The sequence below is a fragment of the Malus sylvestris genome, chromosome 5, assembly GCF_916048215.2.
Source record: "Malus sylvestris chromosome 5, drMalSylv7.2, whole genome shotgun sequence".
NCBI classification, from domain to species: domain Eukaryota; kingdom Viridiplantae; phylum Streptophyta; class Magnoliopsida; order Rosales; family Rosaceae; genus Malus; species Malus sylvestris.
The window spans coordinates 10,406,090-10,427,818 of NC_062264.1; the positions used below are offsets into that span (position 1 = coordinate 10,406,090).

General features: G+C 35.9%; 1 protein-coding gene across 2 annotated transcripts; it reads left to right on the forward strand.

The window, feature by feature from the left end:
* The first annotated feature begins 9,869 nt into the window (after window positions 1-9,869).
* Window positions 9,870-21,427, forward strand: LOC126623783 (kinesin-like protein KIN-7D, mitochondrial). Of its 2 annotated transcripts, none has more exons than XM_050292765.1 (25): window positions 9,870-10,600; window positions 10,740-10,837; window positions 11,006-11,095; window positions 11,316-11,368; window positions 12,876-12,941; window positions 13,512-13,565; window positions 13,902-13,961; window positions 14,155-14,233; window positions 14,337-14,404; window positions 14,848-14,904; window positions 14,998-15,102; window positions 15,418-15,522; window positions 15,686-15,793; window positions 15,891-16,025; window positions 16,114-16,293; window positions 16,761-16,976; window positions 17,640-17,780; window positions 18,218-18,337; window positions 18,446-18,496; window positions 18,658-18,705; window positions 18,850-18,996; window positions 19,404-20,117; window positions 20,674-20,803; window positions 20,896-21,003; window positions 21,120-21,427. In XM_050292765.1, exons 1-24 carry the CDS (start codon window positions 10,260-10,262, stop codon window positions 20,979-20,981), a joined length of 3,252 nt encoding a protein of 1,083 aa, XP_050148722.1. In that variant the 5' UTR covers window positions 9,870-10,259; the 3' UTR covers window positions 20,982-21,003; window positions 21,120-21,427. The 2 variants fall into 2 exon arrangements, with proteins under 2 accessions (XP_050148722.1, XP_050148723.1); XM_050292766.1 differs by having other exon boundaries at window positions 9,872-10,600; window positions 15,894-16,025.
* Window positions 21,428-21,729: the final 302 nt, after the last annotated feature.

The window sequence follows — 21,729 nt, forward strand, 5'->3', positions numbered from 1 at the left end:
ACACTTTGGTAATAGAGTAACTGTGAGTGGACCCTTTCCAAAATGCATGATTTTATTACTAGAAATGCATACAAGAAAAGCATGATTTTATGAAACGTTTATGAGTTATCAGATTTACGTTTTATGAAATATTATGCTTTATAAAATTTACGTTTTCTAAAATATTTATGAACATGGATTTATGTTTGAGCTATTGAGCTCTAATGATATATATATATATATATATATATATATATATATATTTTGAATAGATGTTCATGATTTTCTGTGCTTACTTAGCAGGTGTTCATACTATGTGCGTTTCGAGGGGGGGAGTGTTGAATGTTCCTTCGGGCAGGTGATGTATGTGCCTTCGGGGGGCAATGTATGTGCCTTCGAGTGATTATGATACCACTACTAAGCACACTATATATGATATATGTTTTACGAAGGTTTTTACAAACATTTATCAACAAAAAATAGCCGTAAAAATTAAATCATAACTCCATCATTCATAATTCATAAATAAACAACATTACGAACTACAAGTGTTCATTATAAGTGACAATTGTTCACAACACAATTTCATATTTTGAAAATATCATATTATAGCTTCATAATTATTATTATTTAACTTTACTACTATTAATGGAAGGGAAAGAGATTTGAAATTCTTACAATAATTTCATTATTAATACAATGAATATTAGAATTTTATAGATTGTGAATTTGGGTTGTGAATAGATAGAAATTAAGATTTTAAAGATTTGGATTTATATATGTCTTGATTAATTAGAAGCTTAAGTTTTTTTTTTATATGGCTAGGTCTTATTTTAAAAAATATATATCAAATGACTTGGTTTTGCTTCAAAAGCACACTTCCAAATGAAAGCCAGCACTGCATCAAAGTGAATAGGGTTTGGTAGGAAGTGGCAACTTTGGACTTGAGAATAGCAATATTCCAGCTCGAGGCATCAAACATGTATCTCCTTGTTATCCACTTCTCTTTAGGAAATTCTTTGGCGGGTTGAGGCAAATTCAAGAAATCCTAGAGGTGGAAAAACAAAGGTTGCAACACCAAACTCTGTACTAGTAGTAGTATCACTAGAGCCAAGGGCACGATGCAGCCTTCACCCATGTTGTACACAATGCCTGCCCTTCCCTGCCTTACCCATTCATTGAGGCATTTCATCGAGTAGCTGGAGGGTATATCTCAAAGACAACTCTAAATATCAAGGGGGCATCATATAGGTCTTCCATGGAGGTATGCCAAAGTTGGGAGGGTCAGCTAACCCCTCATGCCCCTTAGGGATCCACCCTTGCCTCCAGGACCTAAGGAACGAGGCGTATGATCCGAGCTTCAAGGCATTCCCATATCAGTGACTTTGTGTCCTCCCCTCTGCGTGTGACATTTCTAGTAATCACACTTTTTAATATCCCTTTCGCTTGTTTTTCGAATTAGTAGTATGCTTTGAACATGTCCATGCATTATCACTCTTTAAACATTGGCAGTTGAATATTTTTCTTCTATCAGTGATCAGTACCTTATTGTTATTATTTCGTTAAGGTGTGTATTTTGATTTGACCTTGAGTGGTTACGGTGCGAAATTTATATGCATGTTTTACATGTTCTTGAGACCAAGATTTTCCAAGGCCAGAGTAAGCTGCACAAAAGGATCAATGACGCCACCATCATCCTTTGTTCCAAAAAGGTAGGTGAAGTCCCCCAACTTCACCAATATTGACTATTCTTGTTCTACAAGACACGGAAGACAAATGGTAAACCCTGCTTCTACTTTTCTATGTTTTTTACTGTCACTGACATTAGTCTTTTAATAAAAGCACTTTTTTTTTGTTTTACCAAACATATTTGATGTTCTAGATTTTTTAATAAATTGTTTTTTTAATAGCACCACAATCCCAAACCGATTTATTTCATCAAAACTTGGATTTGCAGCATTGTTAGTAAAAGAGGTGAAAAACTTTTATGGTATTGGCAAATAATATACTGTTGATATGCTTTTATGTCTAAATATTTAGAGTTTTTCTATTTAAACTCTCCATTCTATCTAAGTTTACCCCAAAATATTTTATGGCACCTCAATTTCAAAAAGAAAAAAACCATGCATAATTGCTGGAAGACAATGATTTTCCAAGGCCAAAGTAAGTTGCACAAAATGATCAATGATGCCACCATCATCCTTGTTCCAAAAAGGTAGGCGAAGTCAACCGACTTCGCCGAGATTAATTATTCTTGTTCAACAAGATACGGAAAACAAATTACCCTATTTTTCCTCGCACCTCCCTCTCTCTTCCACATTTTTCTCCCATTGGTGTTTCTTTCCTCTCCTAAACTTTCAACTTGTTAAAAACAAATTACAACTCTCACAAAAAAAAATGTATGTTTCTCTCACACATTGAGTGTGTGGCATTTGCTAGTAAATAACAATAATTACCATATATTTAAGATTGAGTAGCCTATTATTATAGGGGTAGATTTGTCCACCAATAAAATATAAAAATGATTTGTTTTCTTAAATTCTTAAACCTTGATTATTTATAACCTAATAAAGGAAAACGATTTTCACACATTCTTGTTTAATTTTAATTATTGATTACTTACTCACTATGATGACCTTAAATAATGAGATGTGTTTGATAAACTAAAAAAATTGTGTAAAAATCACATTTCCAAATAATAGTCGATACGACATAATTTTTGTACTCCAACTACAATTTTTTGTTAGATTTGTCGATCATGATTGGTGTTGGTCAGAGAAAAATTCATCATTGTAGAACAAGTCTGATTTTTGTTATTTAACTAAGTTCACCACTTGGTCGTTTTCTTTAGTATTGCAACTTCGGCAGCTGTTGGCATGACTTTTGTGGTAGTAACCGTGGTGGACGTTGTTTTCTGTGGTTGGAGATTATGGATTTAGGTTTTCATTTTTGCTTATTTAATTGGGCTAGGCTTTTATGTATCTAGTTCCCCTTAATATATTTGGGTTATTTTGTCTTCCTCTTTGTTGGCATGTAACCTTGTTTTGATTTGATGAAGTTTACATTTCAGATAAAAAAAAAAAACTAATTTAATGCATAAAGAATAGGAAAATAATAGAGGACGACATTAAAAATCTATTATCTTGTTTTTAAGGCATTGTTGAAAAGCACAAGTATATGCACCGAAACACGTTGGGATGAGATGATACCTAAATTCCCCGCAACTAATTTTTTGAACCATTTTTTTTTTTAAATGAGAGGTCTTAAATTTAATTCCCGTCAAAGATGAATTTGAACCATGTTATTATTAGCTCATTGTGAAGCTGAACTCACTCTCCCACCCCCTTAGTATAAGTACTATTGTTTGTTAAAAAAAAATCATCACAAGTTTTAGCTTTCATGGAGTACTAGTCTCTCGCCACCAAGGTCTAAAATATCGATATTATCCCGATATTTTCATTGAAATTTCCGTGTTTTTGGACTACCGATATTTCCGATATCATCGATATTTTAGACTTTGCTAAGTCACTCATGTATCTTACCATGCAATGTATAAAGTGTAAAATATTGTACTAATTCAATATATATAAATGATTATGGTGTGTTTAAACTTTTTTCATTAATTACTATATATTTTCTATACTCACAATGTTTGCCAGTTCTCAATATAATCAACTTAAATCAGTTAAATCCATCATGCAATGCATTTCCTTCCAATTATTTGTGATAAACTAATAGATAATTGACTAAATAAACATCTTGCAAAGTTTCAATAAAAATTTCCAAGTTTTTCTTACAATTTCCGTGGTTTTTATTCAATTTTTATCGATATCGATAATATCCCGATATTTCCATCGAAATTTCTGTGTTTTTGGACTACCGATATTTCCGATATCATCGATATTTTAGACCTTGCTCGCCACACACACATGGCAATTTGATCATTTACAAATTTTTCTTTTTTTGTAATTTTATTCTTTTATTTTTGTTTTAAATAATTTTTTTTTACAAAATTAGAAGAAGAAAACTGCCCACCACTGCACTACATGGGTAGTTTATTCTATTAGTTTGACTTTTTTGAAATTAAACTGTTTTATTATAAAATCCTAATTAGAAAAGGGTATTTTTGGAATTACGTATGATTCACTCTTTTTGCCTTCTAATCTTATTGTCTTATTTTCCCACTCACGTTATATTTACACCCACTATAAAAAGGTAAAAAATTAAAATGTTATTTTTCCACCCACTATTATTCCTAAAATAACCCTTAATATATATATATATATGTAAGTATATAATTAGAGATAAAAAGTCACATAGCTATTCTTCAATTATACGATGTCGACAAATCAAGATGACCCACATAAAATTATCTTTTACCTCTTCGACAAAAACATAATCTTCTACTTCTTCCATAGAAACATCATTTTCTAAGTTCATTCTTTTTGCTTTCTCTGAATGAAAGGAGATGTGAATGATGAGTTAGGCTTTAAGGAAGACAAATCGTCTAAATATAGTGCGAGAGTTATCACGTCCAAACTTTTCTTTTTTATTTTTTTTTATAAAAATAAAAAAAAAGTAATGCAAAAAGGGGTAACCAAGATCCTTATTAGTCATTTTACAATTTGACAAATTTGTAATTAAAAATTTCATAAAAAGGTGGGTGGGAAGATAAGACAATTGGGTAGGAATAACAGCTCTCCTAACTTTATCCATATATATATAGATACTAGAACTCCATTAAATCGAAGGATAGTCAATTTAACATTAATTAATTTTAAATTTATATTTAAATTTCTGTGGATGCGTATTTGTTAGAGTCAAATACGGCAATACATTAGTTACAACCACTTGCATTTAACCATATAATTTAGTAAAAATCAGTACACCATAATACCAATGAAATTAATTAAATAGAGAAGATTAGGCATTGAGCCATGTTCGTTCAACAACCTGAAATAACTTGTGACCTCATGTATTAATATTTTGTTCAAAGAGAGACAATAAACATAAAAGGATTGTTCTAACATCAACCTGCAAATGATTTCAAACGTCTTACTCATCTTTTATTTGTACAAACTTCACACAATGTCATAATAATTGACTCTTGAAGCGAACAATCACTAATGGCTATAATAACGACAAACACTTAGCATGTTGTACAAGCTAGCACAATTCCATCTAAAGATACAAAAAATATTTACTTTTTCCACAAGTAACGCAAAGCTAAAAACATACGTAATGACATGAAAGTTGAGAACTCACAAGGTAACAAAAATTTAAAGACTCACAAGTGCATGTAAATTTGCCGTGAAAAATCTCGTCCCCAGAATTTCATTATTTATTTTACGTACTTTGTATCTATTAGATTTTATTAACTACATTTTTGTTAATATTAGAATTTAATTATTTAGTTACAAAGTTTGGTTTTTCATAATTAGTTAAAAAAGAAGAAGAAAAAAACAGAAGAAAGACTAAAATCTGCGAGATGGCAATGGGAGAGAATGAGAAAAGGGGAGAAAGGAGGGGAGGGAGGAAACAGCCAACCTGGACCCCCCCTTCGACCTAAGTGATCCAACCGGCCTTGCCAGAAATTTCGACACCTTTCATGGCGTTTCTCAGACGAATCACGGGGAATCACCACCACCAATTAATTTGGCGCCGTCCCAACTTCCATTCCCACCCAAACTTGACAGCTTTGGTCGCGATTTCACCACGAACGAATGTCGTCTTCTCTGGCACTCACGGCGGCGATCTTGTCGTTTTGGCTTTTCCTGATGCTCGCTACCACCTCTACTTATCTCTCCTTAAACTCAGGAGCAAGACCCACCCACGGTTCAAGGCATCGGAGTTCAGGTGATGATGATCACCAATTCTAAGGTTTTTGGTGAATCGTGTCAGATTTCAGATATTTCCCCGTTGAATTGGACTTCGGCTCAGATATGGAAGCTCTTCCCCTTGTTGTGTTCTACAATTCTATAAAATTTGGTAATTTTTGGAGTTAGTCGGAAAATTGGATTTCTAGGCTAAATTTGATATTCTGAATTCAATTTTGACAGTTGTTTGATGTGATTTGGTTGTTTGAGTGTAGTTTCGTAGTTTACCGTCCCTTGATCTTTGTAGTAAACGATGAACCGATTGTTAAATCATCACCAAATCATAATAAGAATTTATACGTATTATTTGAGGACCTTAGCAACTTACGAATTGGAAATTCAGTGGGCAGATCTTCCTGATTGATTTACTATGGTTGATTTTGATCAAAATGTCTTATTCGTTCTTAAACACTAAAATTAGTATTACTAAAGACTATGTAGGCTTAGTTGGCCTATATTGGTTATTGAGTTATCCCATATATTATATACCTCGGTTTACGTGTATGGGACGCCTTATTGTGATATATATATGTGTGTGTGTGTGTGTGTATTTATCTTCTTGATAATATGAATGATAGGTATGATAATTGTTATGACAATGTGAGCCAAGAATCATATTAGAAGCATTGTGTAGAACTTTTATGCTTGTGTGACATGTTACTGGCCATGAGAGGTTCATAGTGCAGGTTCATACGTTGTAACTCATAGGGGTTGAGGTAGGGGTAGGTTATGTGTTGAACTTACTGCACCATATAGCAGTGGTACATGGATGGTTCTACTTGGTATATCCGCAATAAAGGACCATACGTATTACATAGGTGATTATGCTTGGTATATCCACGATGGGTGATCACCGTCTGCACCATTAGACTATGCTTATGGTTCTGCTTGGTATATCCGCAATGGTGGACCATACGCATTCTAGGAGTGATCATGCTTGATATATCTGTGATGGGTGATCACTACCTAAAGCTATAGGATACAGTCATGTTTTGGTATATCCGCAATGAGAGATTGTTTGTAACATCCCACATTGACCAATGGAGAGGGGGTGATGTGCCTTATATGTACATGCCCACCTCCTATAGCATGAGGCATTTTTGGAACTCACTGGCTTCGGGTTCCATCGGAACTCCAAAGTTAAGCGAGTTCGGGCGAGAGCATTCCCAAGATAGGTGACCTACTGGGAAGTTGCTCGTGAGTTCCCAGAAACAATACCGTGAGGGTGTGGCTGGGGTCCAAAGTGAACAATATCGTGCTACAGTGGAGCTGAGACTGGGATGTGACAGAATGGTATTAGAGCCACTCTACTATTCGTTGTGAGATGAGGACGTCGAGCCCTTGAAGGGGATGGATTGTAACATCCCACATCGACCAACGGAGAGGGAGTGATATGCCTTATATGTACATGCCTACCTTCTATAGCATGTAGCCTTTTGGGAACTCATTGGCTTCAGATTTCGTCGGAACTCCGAAGTTAAGCGAGTTCGGACAAGAGTAATCCTAGGATGGGTGACCCACTGGGAAGTTCTTGTCTGAGTTCCCCGAAACAAATATGTGAGGAAATGGTAAGCCCAAAGTGAACAATATCATGCTACGGTGGAGCTAAGAGTGGGATGTGACATTGTTATGGGTGATCATGCATGGTATATCCGCGATTGGTGATCACTGCCTACGTTATTAGACTATGCATATGGTTATACTTGGTTTATTCGCAATGGGGAACCATACGCATTTTAGGAGTGATCATACTTGGTAAATCCGCGATGGGTGATCACTACCTAGAGTTAGGATGTGGTTCTACTTGGTATATCCGCGATGGGGGACTATACATATTTCAAGGGTGATTATGCTTGGTATATCTGCGATGGGTGATCACTATCTGTACGCTTAGATTATGCATATGGTTCTGCCTAGTTTATCCGTAATGGGGGACCATACCCATATTAAGGGTGATGAAGATTAGTTATACTTGGAACACTTCGGTAGGCGACCATATTTTAGTTCGATTCCGTTAAGTGGTCTGGAATAATTACTCTTGCTCATTTCCATAAAGTTAGATTGGAACCTTAGATTCAAATGAATGGGAATTACCCACAATAGACGTTGTGAGTATAAATTAGATTTACCATGTTATTATTTATAATCCAAGTAAGGAATTGTGTAGAGTTCCTTTATTAAATTTTGTGAAATGATTTGTGATCTTTTTTATTGATTAACATAGTTAAATGTTAATATCGTGCATCTTTGATTCATGGAATTGGTTAATTGAAGTGATTGTGGAATGATGTTGGGTATGATTGTTATTAATATGATTAGATTAGGTGATCAATGTGACTAGAGAATAATAATGTGCTTTGTTGATTTTTTAGATATGTTACATGCTATGTATTGCGGTATTATGTTGAAAACATAGTGATTTATATGATTGATGGAATGGAAATCTTGAATATCATGTGGGTTCGTTATGTAGCTTGAATCAAATAATTCATGCTTGTCAAGTCTCAATAATTGATTGAGGAATGCTATGCCTTTTTGTTAGAACGTACTGGGATAAACGTTAGAGTGTAGTGAATGGTGAACTATGAAAGACTTGATCCCTTCTTAGGGTACGTAGGCAGTCTAAAGCTAAAGTTAGATGCATCCATGAAATAAAAGAAAATGACTGCGTGGTTGAATCACTGATTGAGTTTTGGTTGTTTTGGAGGCAAGACATGATGGATAAACAAGGATGTGGTGATGTCTCGTGTCGATCTTAGACGTATGTCAGGATCGAGGCGTGACATGCCGAGTTGGTCAGGCTAATGTCTATCTCTTTGCACCTGAGTTTAACCTCCATCTCTTAAAATTGTAAGAGCATCTCTGATAGAGAGAATGCAAATTTGAGATGTAAAAGTTAATTTACATCTCATTTTATACTTTAGGGAGATGTAAATGTTAATTATACTCTCGATGAAAGAATATGTAATTTGAGATTCCATTTATTGTTCTCTCTTTGATTGTCAGATCCCACCTCCAAAAAAATGTAAAGAAAAGTGCAAATTTGCATTTTTATTTACATCTATCAACGGAGATGAATATTTTACATACCATTGTTGTCACATCTCGGCTCGGGTCCACCACATCCTGAACCCATTCTACCACTGTAGCACGATATTGTTCGTTTTGGGCTTACCATTCCCTCACGATTTTGTTTTTGGGAACTCACGAGCAACTTTCCAATGGGTCACCCATCCTGGGAATGCTCTGACCTCCTTCTCGCTTAACTTCGGTGTTCCTACAGAACCCGAAGCCAGTGAGCTCCCAAAAGGCCTCGTGCTAGGTAGGGATATGAATATATATTTAAGGATCACTCCCCTGGGCGATGTGGGATGTTACAATTGTAATGTTTTACTGTAAAATGTCAATTTTACAATATTTTGCATCTTTTATCGGAAATGCTTTAATAGTTTAAGGTGGTGCTCCACACACTCATTTTTACCTCTCACACCCCCCTCAATTTCCGACCATCAAATCAAATAAATTGAAGAAAATCCATGGACAAAAATAAACAAAAGTATGTTAAAAGTAAAAATGAGTGTGAATAGTACTACTCATAGTTTATCCATCGCAAAGAAAACAAACACACAAAATAATTAACAATAATGAGCTCGTTTGGATGTGCTTTAAAAATGATTGAAAATGCTTTTAAAGAAAATGTTCTTAGCATTTTTATTAAGAATTGTTTTAAAAAAGATTTTCACTAACAGTACTTTCAATCATTTTAAAAATATATTCAAACAAACTCAATACTAATTTTGGCCATTGCAAACGGAACAAACACAAAAGAATAACAATAATATTAATTTTGGCCTCTATATAAAGTATAAACTTGTCCTAATCGGCCGGCCACAATTATTCCCGCTCATTCTCAGCGTATTTTATTTTTCAAAGTCCCCTTTTTAATTCACAATACGCGCGGTTGCCCATCCTCCAAATTAAAACCCCCGGCCACGTCACCACAGTAATTAATTATCTATTCTTTTTCAAATTTTATTTTTTCATCCACTATCGTCGTTCTCACTCGTCCCCCCTCCCCCTCTCTGCAACTCTCACTTTGCCTTTAAGAAGACGAAACACTCTCTCTATCTCTCTCTCAACACTTTCTCTCTCTCCTTTCTGTCTCTACAGTCCCACACGTTGAAGAAAAATAGTAGCAGAAAGAGTTGATTAATTTTAAATAATTATTAAGTAAATAAATTAAAAAAGGGAAAACAATGTTCTTCGCTTTCGGTTCGCGAGCCATGTGACCGCTCTGACATATTCTCTTTGCTCTTCTTTTACTTCTTCCATTTTTTGGTTTTTTAATCGCTGCATTTTTCCAAATCTCTGTCACCGAGTCACTGTCCGAGTTGACTCAGCTGGATGGCCTCGTCCTCACGTGCCCGCAGCAGCTCGCCTTTCTCCTACCGGAAGCCATCCAGTCCCTACTCCTCCACCTCCTCGTCTTCCGCGTTGATCAACGGTCGGATGATTCCGCGCTCCTGCTCGACCTCGGCCTCCTCGTTCTACAACTCGGGAGGTGGACTCGGGTCCCGATCCATGACGCCGGGTCGCGGCCGCTCCGATTCAATGCAGTACGGTTCGGGGGGTAACAGTGCTCGCTCGCCGGTCGGGTTCGCGTCCGAGGAGCTTTTGGCGGAGATGCTCGAGGCGCCCAAGGGTGGGGATAGCATATCGGTGACGATTCGGTTTCGGCCGCTGAGGTAAGTGTTGGTAGATCTGAGCGTATTGGATCAGATCTATGAGCTCTGGGATTGGAGGATTTTGAAATGTTGGATTCTAGGGTTTGGTTTTGAGGCAATGTGATTGAATTGGTTTCGTTTTTTGGGGTTTTGGTTGCAGCGAGAGGGAGTTTCAGAGAGGGGATGAGGTCACTTGGTACGCAGACGGTGATAAGATTGTGAGGAATGAGTATAATCCAGCTACAGCCTATGCATTTGGTAATATATTAGTTAGTATTCATTAAATTTGGAAATTTTGATGTGGGGTTCATTTCGATTTCAGTTTGTTTATGGGAATGAAAAAGAAAATATGTTGGAATTAATCTGCATTTAACGTAGAAACTTTTTGAAAACTGATTTGATTTGGGAATGATTTTGTTGCGGCAGATAGAGTTTTTGGACAGCATGCCAATTCACAAGAGGTGTACGAAGTTGCCGCTAAACCTGTTGTCAAAGCTGCCATGGAAGGTGTCAATGGTATGACATACTTCTCTTGTTGATTACAAATGGAGAATTCGATAATCCCTAACAAGAAATGTTGATACTGTTTCTGTAGGAATGTGTATAATTTTTATAATGAAAAGTCGATACTGGTCCAAAGTCTATTAGGTTTGGTCGAAACGGATAGATTAAGTAAATTATGTTCAATTCTCTTGTCAATTTTCCATTTCTTACAGCTTGAGTATTGACAATGTAGGTACTGTTTTTGCTTATGGTGTGACAAGTAGTGGAAAGACACACACTATGCATGTAAGTTCCACTTTCTTTTCTTGGGATTATGCTAATGAAAGTCAAAGAATTTTGAAAAATCATGTTAGCTTGTTTTTTTTCAGTAAAGCTCCGTTTGTGAGTTGTGCAGAAAATGTTATAATGACCAATGTTTACACTGTCTCTTTGATTCCACACTAGGAGACTAGATTTAAGGTTGCCTTCCATGGCCCTGAAAATATTAATGTCTAATGATTCATGATAAACTACGTGTATGGAAGTTATTACACCATAATGATAGTGGTTGTTTTCAATGTGAATGTTTATCTGGTATTTTTTTCTCCAGTACAAGGATTTTTTGAAGTTGAAATTTGATGGCCATGTGCTCATTTTGCTTGGATTTGCAGTAATCCAACATCTAAACCGACCTAGCACCTATCTAAGATTGATCTAGTTGTTGTTCACAATAAAGGAGTTACATACTTGGAAACCCTTGTATTTGCTTGTAGATTGTTAGTGGGGAGACGCAAGAGTGGTCTTGAAAACCTGATAACAAATGGGCGTGTTGTTTGTGCTTTCTAATCTTTATCAACCCTTTACAAAACTATCTTCGTTTAACTCCATTAAAAATCCTGCACCAGCACTTATATCCCCTCTTCCCCTTTAGATTCAACGCACATTAATACACAATATAAAAGAACTTTGTTAAGGGCTGAAGGACAGAAATTTAGCATAGATGTATATCTGGCAAACTAAAATGACAAGCTGAACACTCAAAAGCCATCTAAACGATGGAGCCTAAGCTTCATCATGGAGTGTTCCACTCCCTCAGAAGCTCTTCATGTCTCAAGTCACAAGAACCACATAAAACTTAAAGGATCCCTTTGCCAAACAGCTTTATTGTCTTTACATTTCTACCATATAGAAACCCAAAAACAAGACCTGGGCCTGACGTACCCAATTGACTCCAAATCCCCAAAAGCTTCCACGCTACACAATAGATGGACAGAGTATAGGTAGATGACTCAGATTCTTTTCTGCATTCTTACAAATATATAAAGAGATGCACTCTCAGGCATGATTCCATTGATCATCAAATTATCCAGAGTCATTTGGATCTATTTATTTGACCAAGTCAAAACATCACTGGTAGCATCTAAGTATCAGTATCTAATTTAACTAAGCTATAATGATTTAATGAAGCCATTAACAATTAAAGATTTTTAAGGTGCAGTTGGGTAAGTCCTAGGTTTGGTTTGTGATTAGCCAAAATGTAGATGAACTGTTCATGCACTGACATATAACTATGTTTAACTTGTTTACTTTGGAACATTGTATGTGTCGTATGTCCCTAATACCATTCTATCTGGCAAGGTCACTATAGATTCTGCCAGAATATGATCTTTTGAACTTAGTTTGTTCATCCATAATTTTCATCATATGTTTGTGTTGTACCTTACTTTTGTTCTTTATGAAGTTTTTTGCCATACTTCATATTGTTTGTTTGGGTTCCCTTACTGTTGTGTTTACTCTTTTCTAATCTACACAGGGTGATCAAAACGCTCCAGGTGTCATACCATTGGCGATAAAGGATGTCTTCAGTATTATTCAAGATGTAAGAGCTCCTAAGAGTTTTGTAGTTCTGAAGTATGACTGTTAAATCTTAGTTTTCCTTTATTCCTCCCCCTTCCTTCAGTTTAACATTACGCTAGGATATTTCTTGCCAATTTTTTCTTGTACATTCACAGAAAGTAAAAATTTATTTTTGTACAGCCACTACTCCAATCCCTCCCTTCATTCCCACACTGGTTTCTTAGTATTACCTTGGGAGTTACATATATGTTGCATCTATTTTAATAGTTTGATTTTAAACATACTAGTCCAGATGTGATATTTTTCTTCAGCAATGTTATTGTGATAATTTACTTCTAAGTGCTTTTATTGCATGTCCTGTCTGTCTTTCAGCATCAAGGTGTCTATTTATTGCACTGATGTAGTACTTAACAGACTATACTAGTTTCTGGAACTAATTTAGGTCTTATTGTATCTTACCTTGCCAATAGTATACATACTTTTCCTTACATACTCATGGAGGCTATATTTTCTGTTTCTATTGATACAAACACAAGAGACAGACTTGAGTTCCCTGTTTGGTGACTAATTCATAGCTGCATTCACTTTTCAGACCCCAGGAAGGGAATTTTTACTGCGCGTCTCATACCTTGAGATCTACAATGAGGTCAGTGGAGCTATATGTATTGGCAGTCACATTTTAGGGCTTGAGATTATATGGTAGCTCAGTTTTTCCTTGGTATAGTGTACCTGTCATTCCTCTGTGTTTTGAAGATATTTCCTAATAATTTAAACTCTGGGATTTCTTCCAACCATCATTTATTTGTATATTTTCATCTTCATGATCTAAGTTTTTACTTGACAGATGTTTCTTGATATCCTTTTTAGTTTTTGTCTATATCCTTAACCCGAAGGTTTTGTTGTCTGAGTGAAAGTTTTTTCTTTTATGTTCAATATTCTTATTTGTATTGATTTAAGGTGCTATTTCCGCATCTGGTATCAGGTGATAAATGACTTGCTTGATCCAACAGGTCAAAATTTGCGTGTTAGAGAAGATTCCCAGGTTTGTAACTCATCTTTTAACGGCTTCCTGATTTAACTGTATCTATTTTGTTTTATTTTTATGGCCTCTGAAAGATTCCCACTTATATTGTTTTAGGGGAATAATAAATGTATATTTTTATCTTGTATTCATAAGCACAATTAGTTTTTGCTCGCTTTATCATTTCTCTCTGTTTGTATCCTTGAATTTTCAGGGTACTTATGTTGAGGGTATAAAAGAAGAAGTTGTTTTGTCTCCTGGGCATGCACTTTCTTTTATTGCTGCTGGAGAAGGTACTTGCAGGGATGACATATTTGGCTTTTCTGTTTCTCCCAGTTTTATTAGGTTAAAAATGATTTATGGACTGCATTTTGAACCAATGCATGGCAATGGCAGAGCATCGTCATGTTGGATCAAACAATTTTAATCTGTTCAGCAGTCGAAGTCACACCATATTTACATTGGTAAACCTTCTTCATAACATACTTCCTTGATTTTGTTAAGTTTTTATATACTCAATCTGTATTTAATGTTTTATCTTTAAATAATGTTGAGGGACCTAATTCTGAACACATTGAGACATGCATCAATTAAACATAGCAACAGTTTTAAGTCAATTTTAAAATGCAGAGTTATGTTGTTACTTGTTTGAGCCTTGGATATTCCTTACGGAACGTAGCACAATTTTTTTCGAGTTCATTAGTAAATACAATATTTGCCTGGGGAGTTACAAGGCTTTCAGATAAATTTGTAAATATTTCGACTGTTGTATTTGTTATTTCCTACTTTTCTCTGTAAAATTTTCTTCGTGTCAGTATTTTTCTGTTTCTTTATATGAGCACATGACATTGTGACTTTTGTGAAACATTCGTGCTAATCATATTTAATTCACCGGATGCATTTGCAGATGATAGAAAGCAGTGTCCATGGTGATGAGTATGATGGAGTGATCTTCTCTCAACTTGTATGGTTCAAACGGATTGTCATCCCAAATATTAGATTTTTAGTTTCATACATGTTTTTTTAATCTTATTATTTGTTTGTTTGTTTTCTTTAGAATTTAATTGATCTAGCTGGATCTGAGAGCTCGAAAACCGAAACAACTGGACTAAGAAGAAAGGAAGGATCATACATAAACAAGAGTCTTCTAACTCTTGGAACTGTAAGTGCCTTACAATTTGATTAAATAACATTAACTGCATAATTTGTGTTATCTATGGTCCTAAGGCTAAGTAAAGCCTTAATGCACACTGTTCTAGCGACATGAAAGAATGTATATAGTGACAATTTTTTCTGCAACATGAAGCTGATGCACTTTTCACTTTTCACTTTTAGTTGAGGAACTTCATAAATGATCAAGTTTTACTGTTTAGAAAACAAAGTGGTCACTATTTTTATAAATCATGATCAGGTTTCTAATGAACAGAAAAGCAATATGATATTTAATTCATAACTTGATGTTATGGTTGCAATGAAGGTAATCGGAAAGCTGAGTGAGGGAAAGGCATCCCATGTACCATATCGAGATTCTAAGCTTACCCGTCTTTTACAATCTTCGTTAAGCGGGCATGGACATGTTTCGGTGAGTTCCAATACTACAATTGTTAGCCCATGTGCTTTGAAATTTGCTTTTTGAATCAATTATTCTGAAGAAATTATGCAGTTAAAAGTTACAACTGTCATAACTTTGCCTTTCATATTTATTTATTTATTTTGCTTTTTTTTTCCTTGCGCATGTTTCCCAGCTTATTTGCACGGTGACTCCTGCATCAAGTAGCATGGAGGAAACTCATAATACATTGAAATTTGCAAGCAGGGCAAAGCGAGTAGAAATCTATGCATCGCGTAATAAGGTGTGCAATGACTCATTGCATGAATACAGTTTTAAGTCAATTCTCAACATTAAACTCACTATTCTGCCCTTTGGCTTTTCTTTGAAATTATTTCTAGCAGATTATTGATGAAAAGTCATTGATTAAGAAGTATCAAAGAGAGATTTCGGTCCTGAAAACAGAACTTGATCAGCTAAGGCAGGGGATGCTTGTTGGCATCAGTCATGAGGAGATTATCAGCTTAAAGCAAAAGGTTTTGTTCCTAAACTGAAATAAGTTCTTTTGGCTTAGTAATGAATTTATATTAAGACTTACATATGATTGTTTTGGTTTGGAAATAGTTGGAAGAAGGTCAATTTAAAATGCAATCAAGATTGGAGGAAGAAGAGGAAGCGAAGGCTGCTCTTATGAGTAGAATCCAGAGGCTGACGAAGCTCATCCTTGTTTCTTCGAAAAATACAATCCCTGGATTGAGTGATATTCCCAGCCACCAACGCGGTTTTTCTGTTGGTGAGGATGACGTGAGTTCCTTACTCATTTAAGCTGTATATGGTCTGTGCTGTTTTCTTCTGCTTTCTTTGACGTTAGTTGTTTGAGCTTGAATGTTGCTTATATTTATGCCAAATGTGACAAGTCAGTACGAGGAGAAACTGTGTTGAAAGTTTGAGAATTTATTTTTGTTTTGCAAGTTATGTAGACCAGGATGTTTGCTTCATATTACTGTTTGGTTGCTTAGCTTTATAAACAAACAACAACAACAAAGCCTTTTCCCACTAAGTGGGGTCGGCGGTTGCTTAGCTTTAGCAAAGAAAAAAAAGATTTCATTTCTGATCACTTAACTTTTAATATTAATGTTATGTTTTTTTCCTTTCTAGTTAATATTCTCTGAAAAGGTTTATAGTGTTGTCAAACTTGATCTTTCCTACTTGTTTTCTGGAGTGGAAAGCATCGTACAATGTTTACTTTTTGTGTGGCTTTTGTATGGCAGAAAATGGAAGTAGTGCGAGATGGACCCTTGCTTCTAGAAGGTGAGAACCAAAAGGAGTCACCATCTTCTGCATCTACTGTTCCATCAGATATGGCTTCTGATTTTAGACACAAGAGATCTTCCAGCAGGTGGAATGAAGAGCTCTCACCAGCTGGCGGTACAATTACAGATTCAACTCAAGCGGGTGAACTTATCAGTGGTTCAAGAATTCCAATGGTAACTACTTTTCGTATATTTTTGTTCTGTTTCCATTTCAGCATATAAAGCTTGGATGCATTTGTCGAATTATCACAAATACAGTTGATTTCTATTTGAAGTCTTGGTAATAATAATTTGAAATATATATGAGGAAGCACTTTAGTCTTTTGGCTAAGTTAATTTTGCAAAACATTTCTGGGGCCAACTGTATGAGGAAGAGGGAAGTGGAACTCGCTTGTTTCTTTCCCACATGTTCGTGCTTGCGTGCAACAAACATATATATATATATGGGCTTATGCACGCTTATATAAGCATATACACTTGTAGGAAATTGCAAATAGGATACATGAGGATATATCTTGTCTAGTTTCCAGAGTTCTTACCATTCTTCCCTCAATATTTTTCCTGTTCAGAACTCTTACTCATTCAATTATCAAATCAGGATGTGCCATGAAGTTTCTTGTATGTGCTATTTGATTTTGCCACATACCACATAACAATTATTATTTCTTATTAACAGACTCATGGTAAGTAATAATTGCCCTTGGGCAAGTTCTATATATAATTCACTTAGACACTTCACTATGAATTCGTTTGTTGGCTCCAATAATCATTTATTTTAAAGTATTTATTGTTCAATATTATGATGTAATTATGATTTCTTATTTTAATATACTTTAGGGAGGGATGACAATGTCAGATCACATAGACCTGCTGGTTGAGCAAGTTAAGATGCTTGCTGGAGAGATTGCACTGGGCACCAGCTCCTTGAAACGACTGGTGGAGCAGTCTGTAGATGACCCTGAAAGCTCCAAAACTCAAGTATGTATTCTATTCTTCTTATTAATCCTATTCTGCATACTTAGAAGTCCTAATTATTGTCTCCGGAATGTTGTGAAAGCTTGGTTAACAAAAATTAAGAGACAGTGGCTTGCACTTGTTAGTTGAATGTTGGGTAGGGCCTATTTAACACAATATTAATTGACAGTTGGAACTAATTGAATATATCTGCGGAGCTTGTCATTTGGATCCATCTTACTGTGGTAATCTGGCTAGTGGCTATAAATGAGGTCATGTTCATTTGAATCTAATCAGTTTTTACAAGCAATAATGTAAAATTTACGGGCCTGTCTGGATCATGATCTCCATTTAACACTCAACATCCTAAGTAGTTTTACAGTTTACAGCTTCATTTGAGCAGCAGCTAAAGTATGTTTATTTTACTTAAAATGATCCTGATTAAAAATCCATGCTTACAGATTGAGAACTTGGAATGTGATATCCATGAAAAGAGAAGGCAAATGAGGGTTTTGGAACAGCGCATTAACGAAAGTGGTGAGGCTTCAATTGCTAATGCATCTATGGTTGAGATGCAGCAGGTAGTTTTGCATTTTCATCATCTTAGTTATTATTATTCATAAGTAGTACTCCAGTTTTGTTTTACTATTGTCAACAAATTGCTGAAATTTTGTTTTAATCTGCACCAGACAGTTAAGAGACTGACAACCCAGTGCAATGAGAAGGGATTTGAGTTGGAAGTGAGTGCATGCTTTATATCAGTTTTTGATGTACACAAAATGGGCAATGTTTAATTCTAAATTTTTCCTTTCGCTTTAGCTGCTATCTGTGTTTGGGGATATAACCTTTGCTGATTACATTCTAATTGCCGTGGAACTCATCAAGTGTACCTTTCATGCAGATAAAATCAGCAGACAATCGTATTCTCCAGGAGCAATTGCAAAATAAGGTTAGAATGCCTTCCTCAGTTCCTTTTGAGCATTATCTTTTGTTAACTTTCTCTTCCATTCAGCTGATCATTTTATGCTTTACTTGTATCAGTGCAGGCTTTTAAATCCTTCAGTATATTGCTGAGCTTTCTGTGTATTTGCAGTGTGCAGAGAACATGGAATTGCAAGAAAAAGTGGATCAGTTAGAGCAGCGTTTGGCTTCAGTATCTGGTGAAGGATCATCATCGTCTTCCGAGCAGTGTGTATCTGCAGAATATGTTGAGCAGTTGCAAAAGAAAATTCAGTCTCAGGTGGTTACTGAAACTTTCTGGCTCATCAATCCATAGAGCTTAATGGATTAGTAAATGCTAGCTACCACCTTTAGTTTCAAGAATATTTACATACTATTGACTAGCACCCTCTCTTTTGTTTTAGTTTATTGTTATTGGTTCATGTGTGCTTTATGTCGAAGTTATAGTTTCTCTGTCATCATTACTTTGCAGTTGAGCTAATATTTATTTATTATTTTGAATGGCGAAATCCATAGCTTTGTTTAGTTGTATTTTCTTTGTACTTTCACGTGAATTGGTTAATATTAGGAGTTCTCTTTCTTGTGTGCTTGAATATATTGTTGTGGCAATGTAAGTTGTTGAAGAGATGTTGCTTCAACGTTCATGCTATACATCTAACTAATTGATGCTTTTGTTCCTTCTCATAGGAGATTGAGAATGAAAAACTAAAGCTGGAGCATGTGCAGTTCTCAGAGGAGAGGAGTGGGTTACATGTGCAGAATCAAAAACTGGCCGAAGAAGCTTCTTATGCAAAGGAACTGGCATCTGCTGCTGCTGTTGAATTGAAGAATTTGGCTGGTGAAGTGACAAAGCTCTCATTGCAGAATGCAAAACTAGAAAAAGAGTTGTTGGCTGCCCGGGAGTTGGTCAATTCTAAAAGTTCTTCCATGCAACCTGTTAATGGTATTAATCGGAAGTACAATGATAGACCAAGAGGTGGGAGGAAAGGGAGGCTATCTGGTGGTGCTGATAACTTTGAGGCATGGAATCTTGATTCGGATGATTTAAGGATGGAACTCCAAGCAAGGAAACAGCGAGAGGCAGCTCTTGAGACTGCCCTTGCTGAAAAGGAATTTACTGAAGAGGAGTACAGGAAAAAGGTTGAAGATGCAAAGAAAAGGGAGGACGCTCTAGAAAATGATTTAGCAAACATGTGGGTGTTGGTCGCAAAATTAAAGAAAGAGGGCGGGTCTATCCCTGAGACACACACAGAAGAAAGGCATGATGATGTGATAGAAAATAGTAATGGTCTAAAAGCAACTGTGAATGAGGGTGCCGCCGTAGAGAGACAAGTTTTGGATGCTTCGAAATCCGCTGATGATGAAAGTCCTAAGGAAGAACCTCTTGTTCTTCGCCTTAAGGTAACCTGAGAATCTGCATTCTCTTTTGAAATAAATGTTCTAGGATTGTTTCAGTATTCCTCTATGATTTGGATTGGGGATGTTAAAAGGCTATCGGTTCTGTTTTAAGGTTCCTTTAGTTTTGTAAAACCAACAAGACAAAAGCGCAGTTATGTTTGAATGGCGCTGAGGACATGAAAAAGAAGAGTCAATTGGTACTTTAATTTTAGGGCGTTGCTTTCTTAGGTCATAGGTTTGGTTTGGAAACATTTTGGCATAGAGATTGTGTCCACTTAAAAAGCTTGTCTCAATCCAAATGGTTCTGTTTCATATGCTTGGCTGTACTATGTATGTACAGAACTTTCGATGAATTCACGATGTTATCATATGCTTGTTAGTGTGAGGGGTCAACCATTTTTTTGTTCTTGTGAAAAGCATGTGGATGCTTAAGTTAAAGACTTAAAGATTAATGAATGACCGTCAAATAGTGTGGTTTGAAGTAGAGGAGTCCTTTTGTAATCCTAAAAATGTTATAATTGAAAGCCATTTATAATATACCCCACTTTTATGTTTTCAGGCTCGAATGCAAGAGATGAAGGAGAAAGAGCTCAAACACCAGGGAAACGGAGATGCCAATTCCCATTTGTGCAAAGTATGTTTTGAATCACCAACAGCAGCAATTCTTCTCCCTTGCCGGCATTTTTGTTGTAAGTCATTCTGAAGTTTTATGTAACAAAAGTTTCAATTCAACCCTAGATACTCATCATTTCTAATAGTAACTCTGGTGTACCTTTTGCAGTGTGTAAGTCTTGTTCACTTGCATGTTCTGAGTGCCCAATTTGTCGTACAAAGATTTCAGATAGGCTTTTTGCATTTACTTCGTGACAGTATTATTCCCGGAATGAAGGTAATGCAAGTTTCTCATTCTTTGATCAATTCGTTGCTTGGATCACTTCGATCAATTTGCAGTATTGGATGTGTAATCTATTCATATTTTTGCGTTCCTACGTTTCTATTTTGCAGGGCTTTTATGAACATTCTTTTTTATGTGAAATAGCGGGTGAGATTCTTTAATTAGTTTGGGTGTATGTAAGTAACTGTGTAAAAGGGTATTTCGGTATGTTGTTTGTGTCGCTCTCCATTTGGGTCCTGTGAAATAACAAGGGACCAAGATGGGGAAGAAAGAAATGAGCACATTTGGGAGTTTGAGATGCAGAAGGGATGATGTTGCTTTGGTTTTTTTAAGTATGCAGCAAAATGTTGTGATTGAGGCGTCCTGTCCTGCCGTGTATAGAAAACAAAGTACGCTTAAGAAGCATTATTCTTCCACCTGTGCAGATGTTTCCTTCATTATTTCACTGTTTATTTTCTTCTGAATTTTGGACATACTACACTTCCTAACATTTCTTTTCCGTTTGCCGCCACGGTGGTGTTCCAGGCCATTAATACAAGCCCAAGCGGAGATAGTTTGACATATGGTCTTGTACTAGTGGTTCAGAATGCCACGGTGATCGTGCCCTTGAGTCCATGTGGGTAAATTTTAGTTGTCCGTAAGAAAGGGCGGCATGGTTGGTGACTGTTGCTAACAAAATTCATATCACGTTTATTTCTCTGGACACATTTAGTTGGCTTT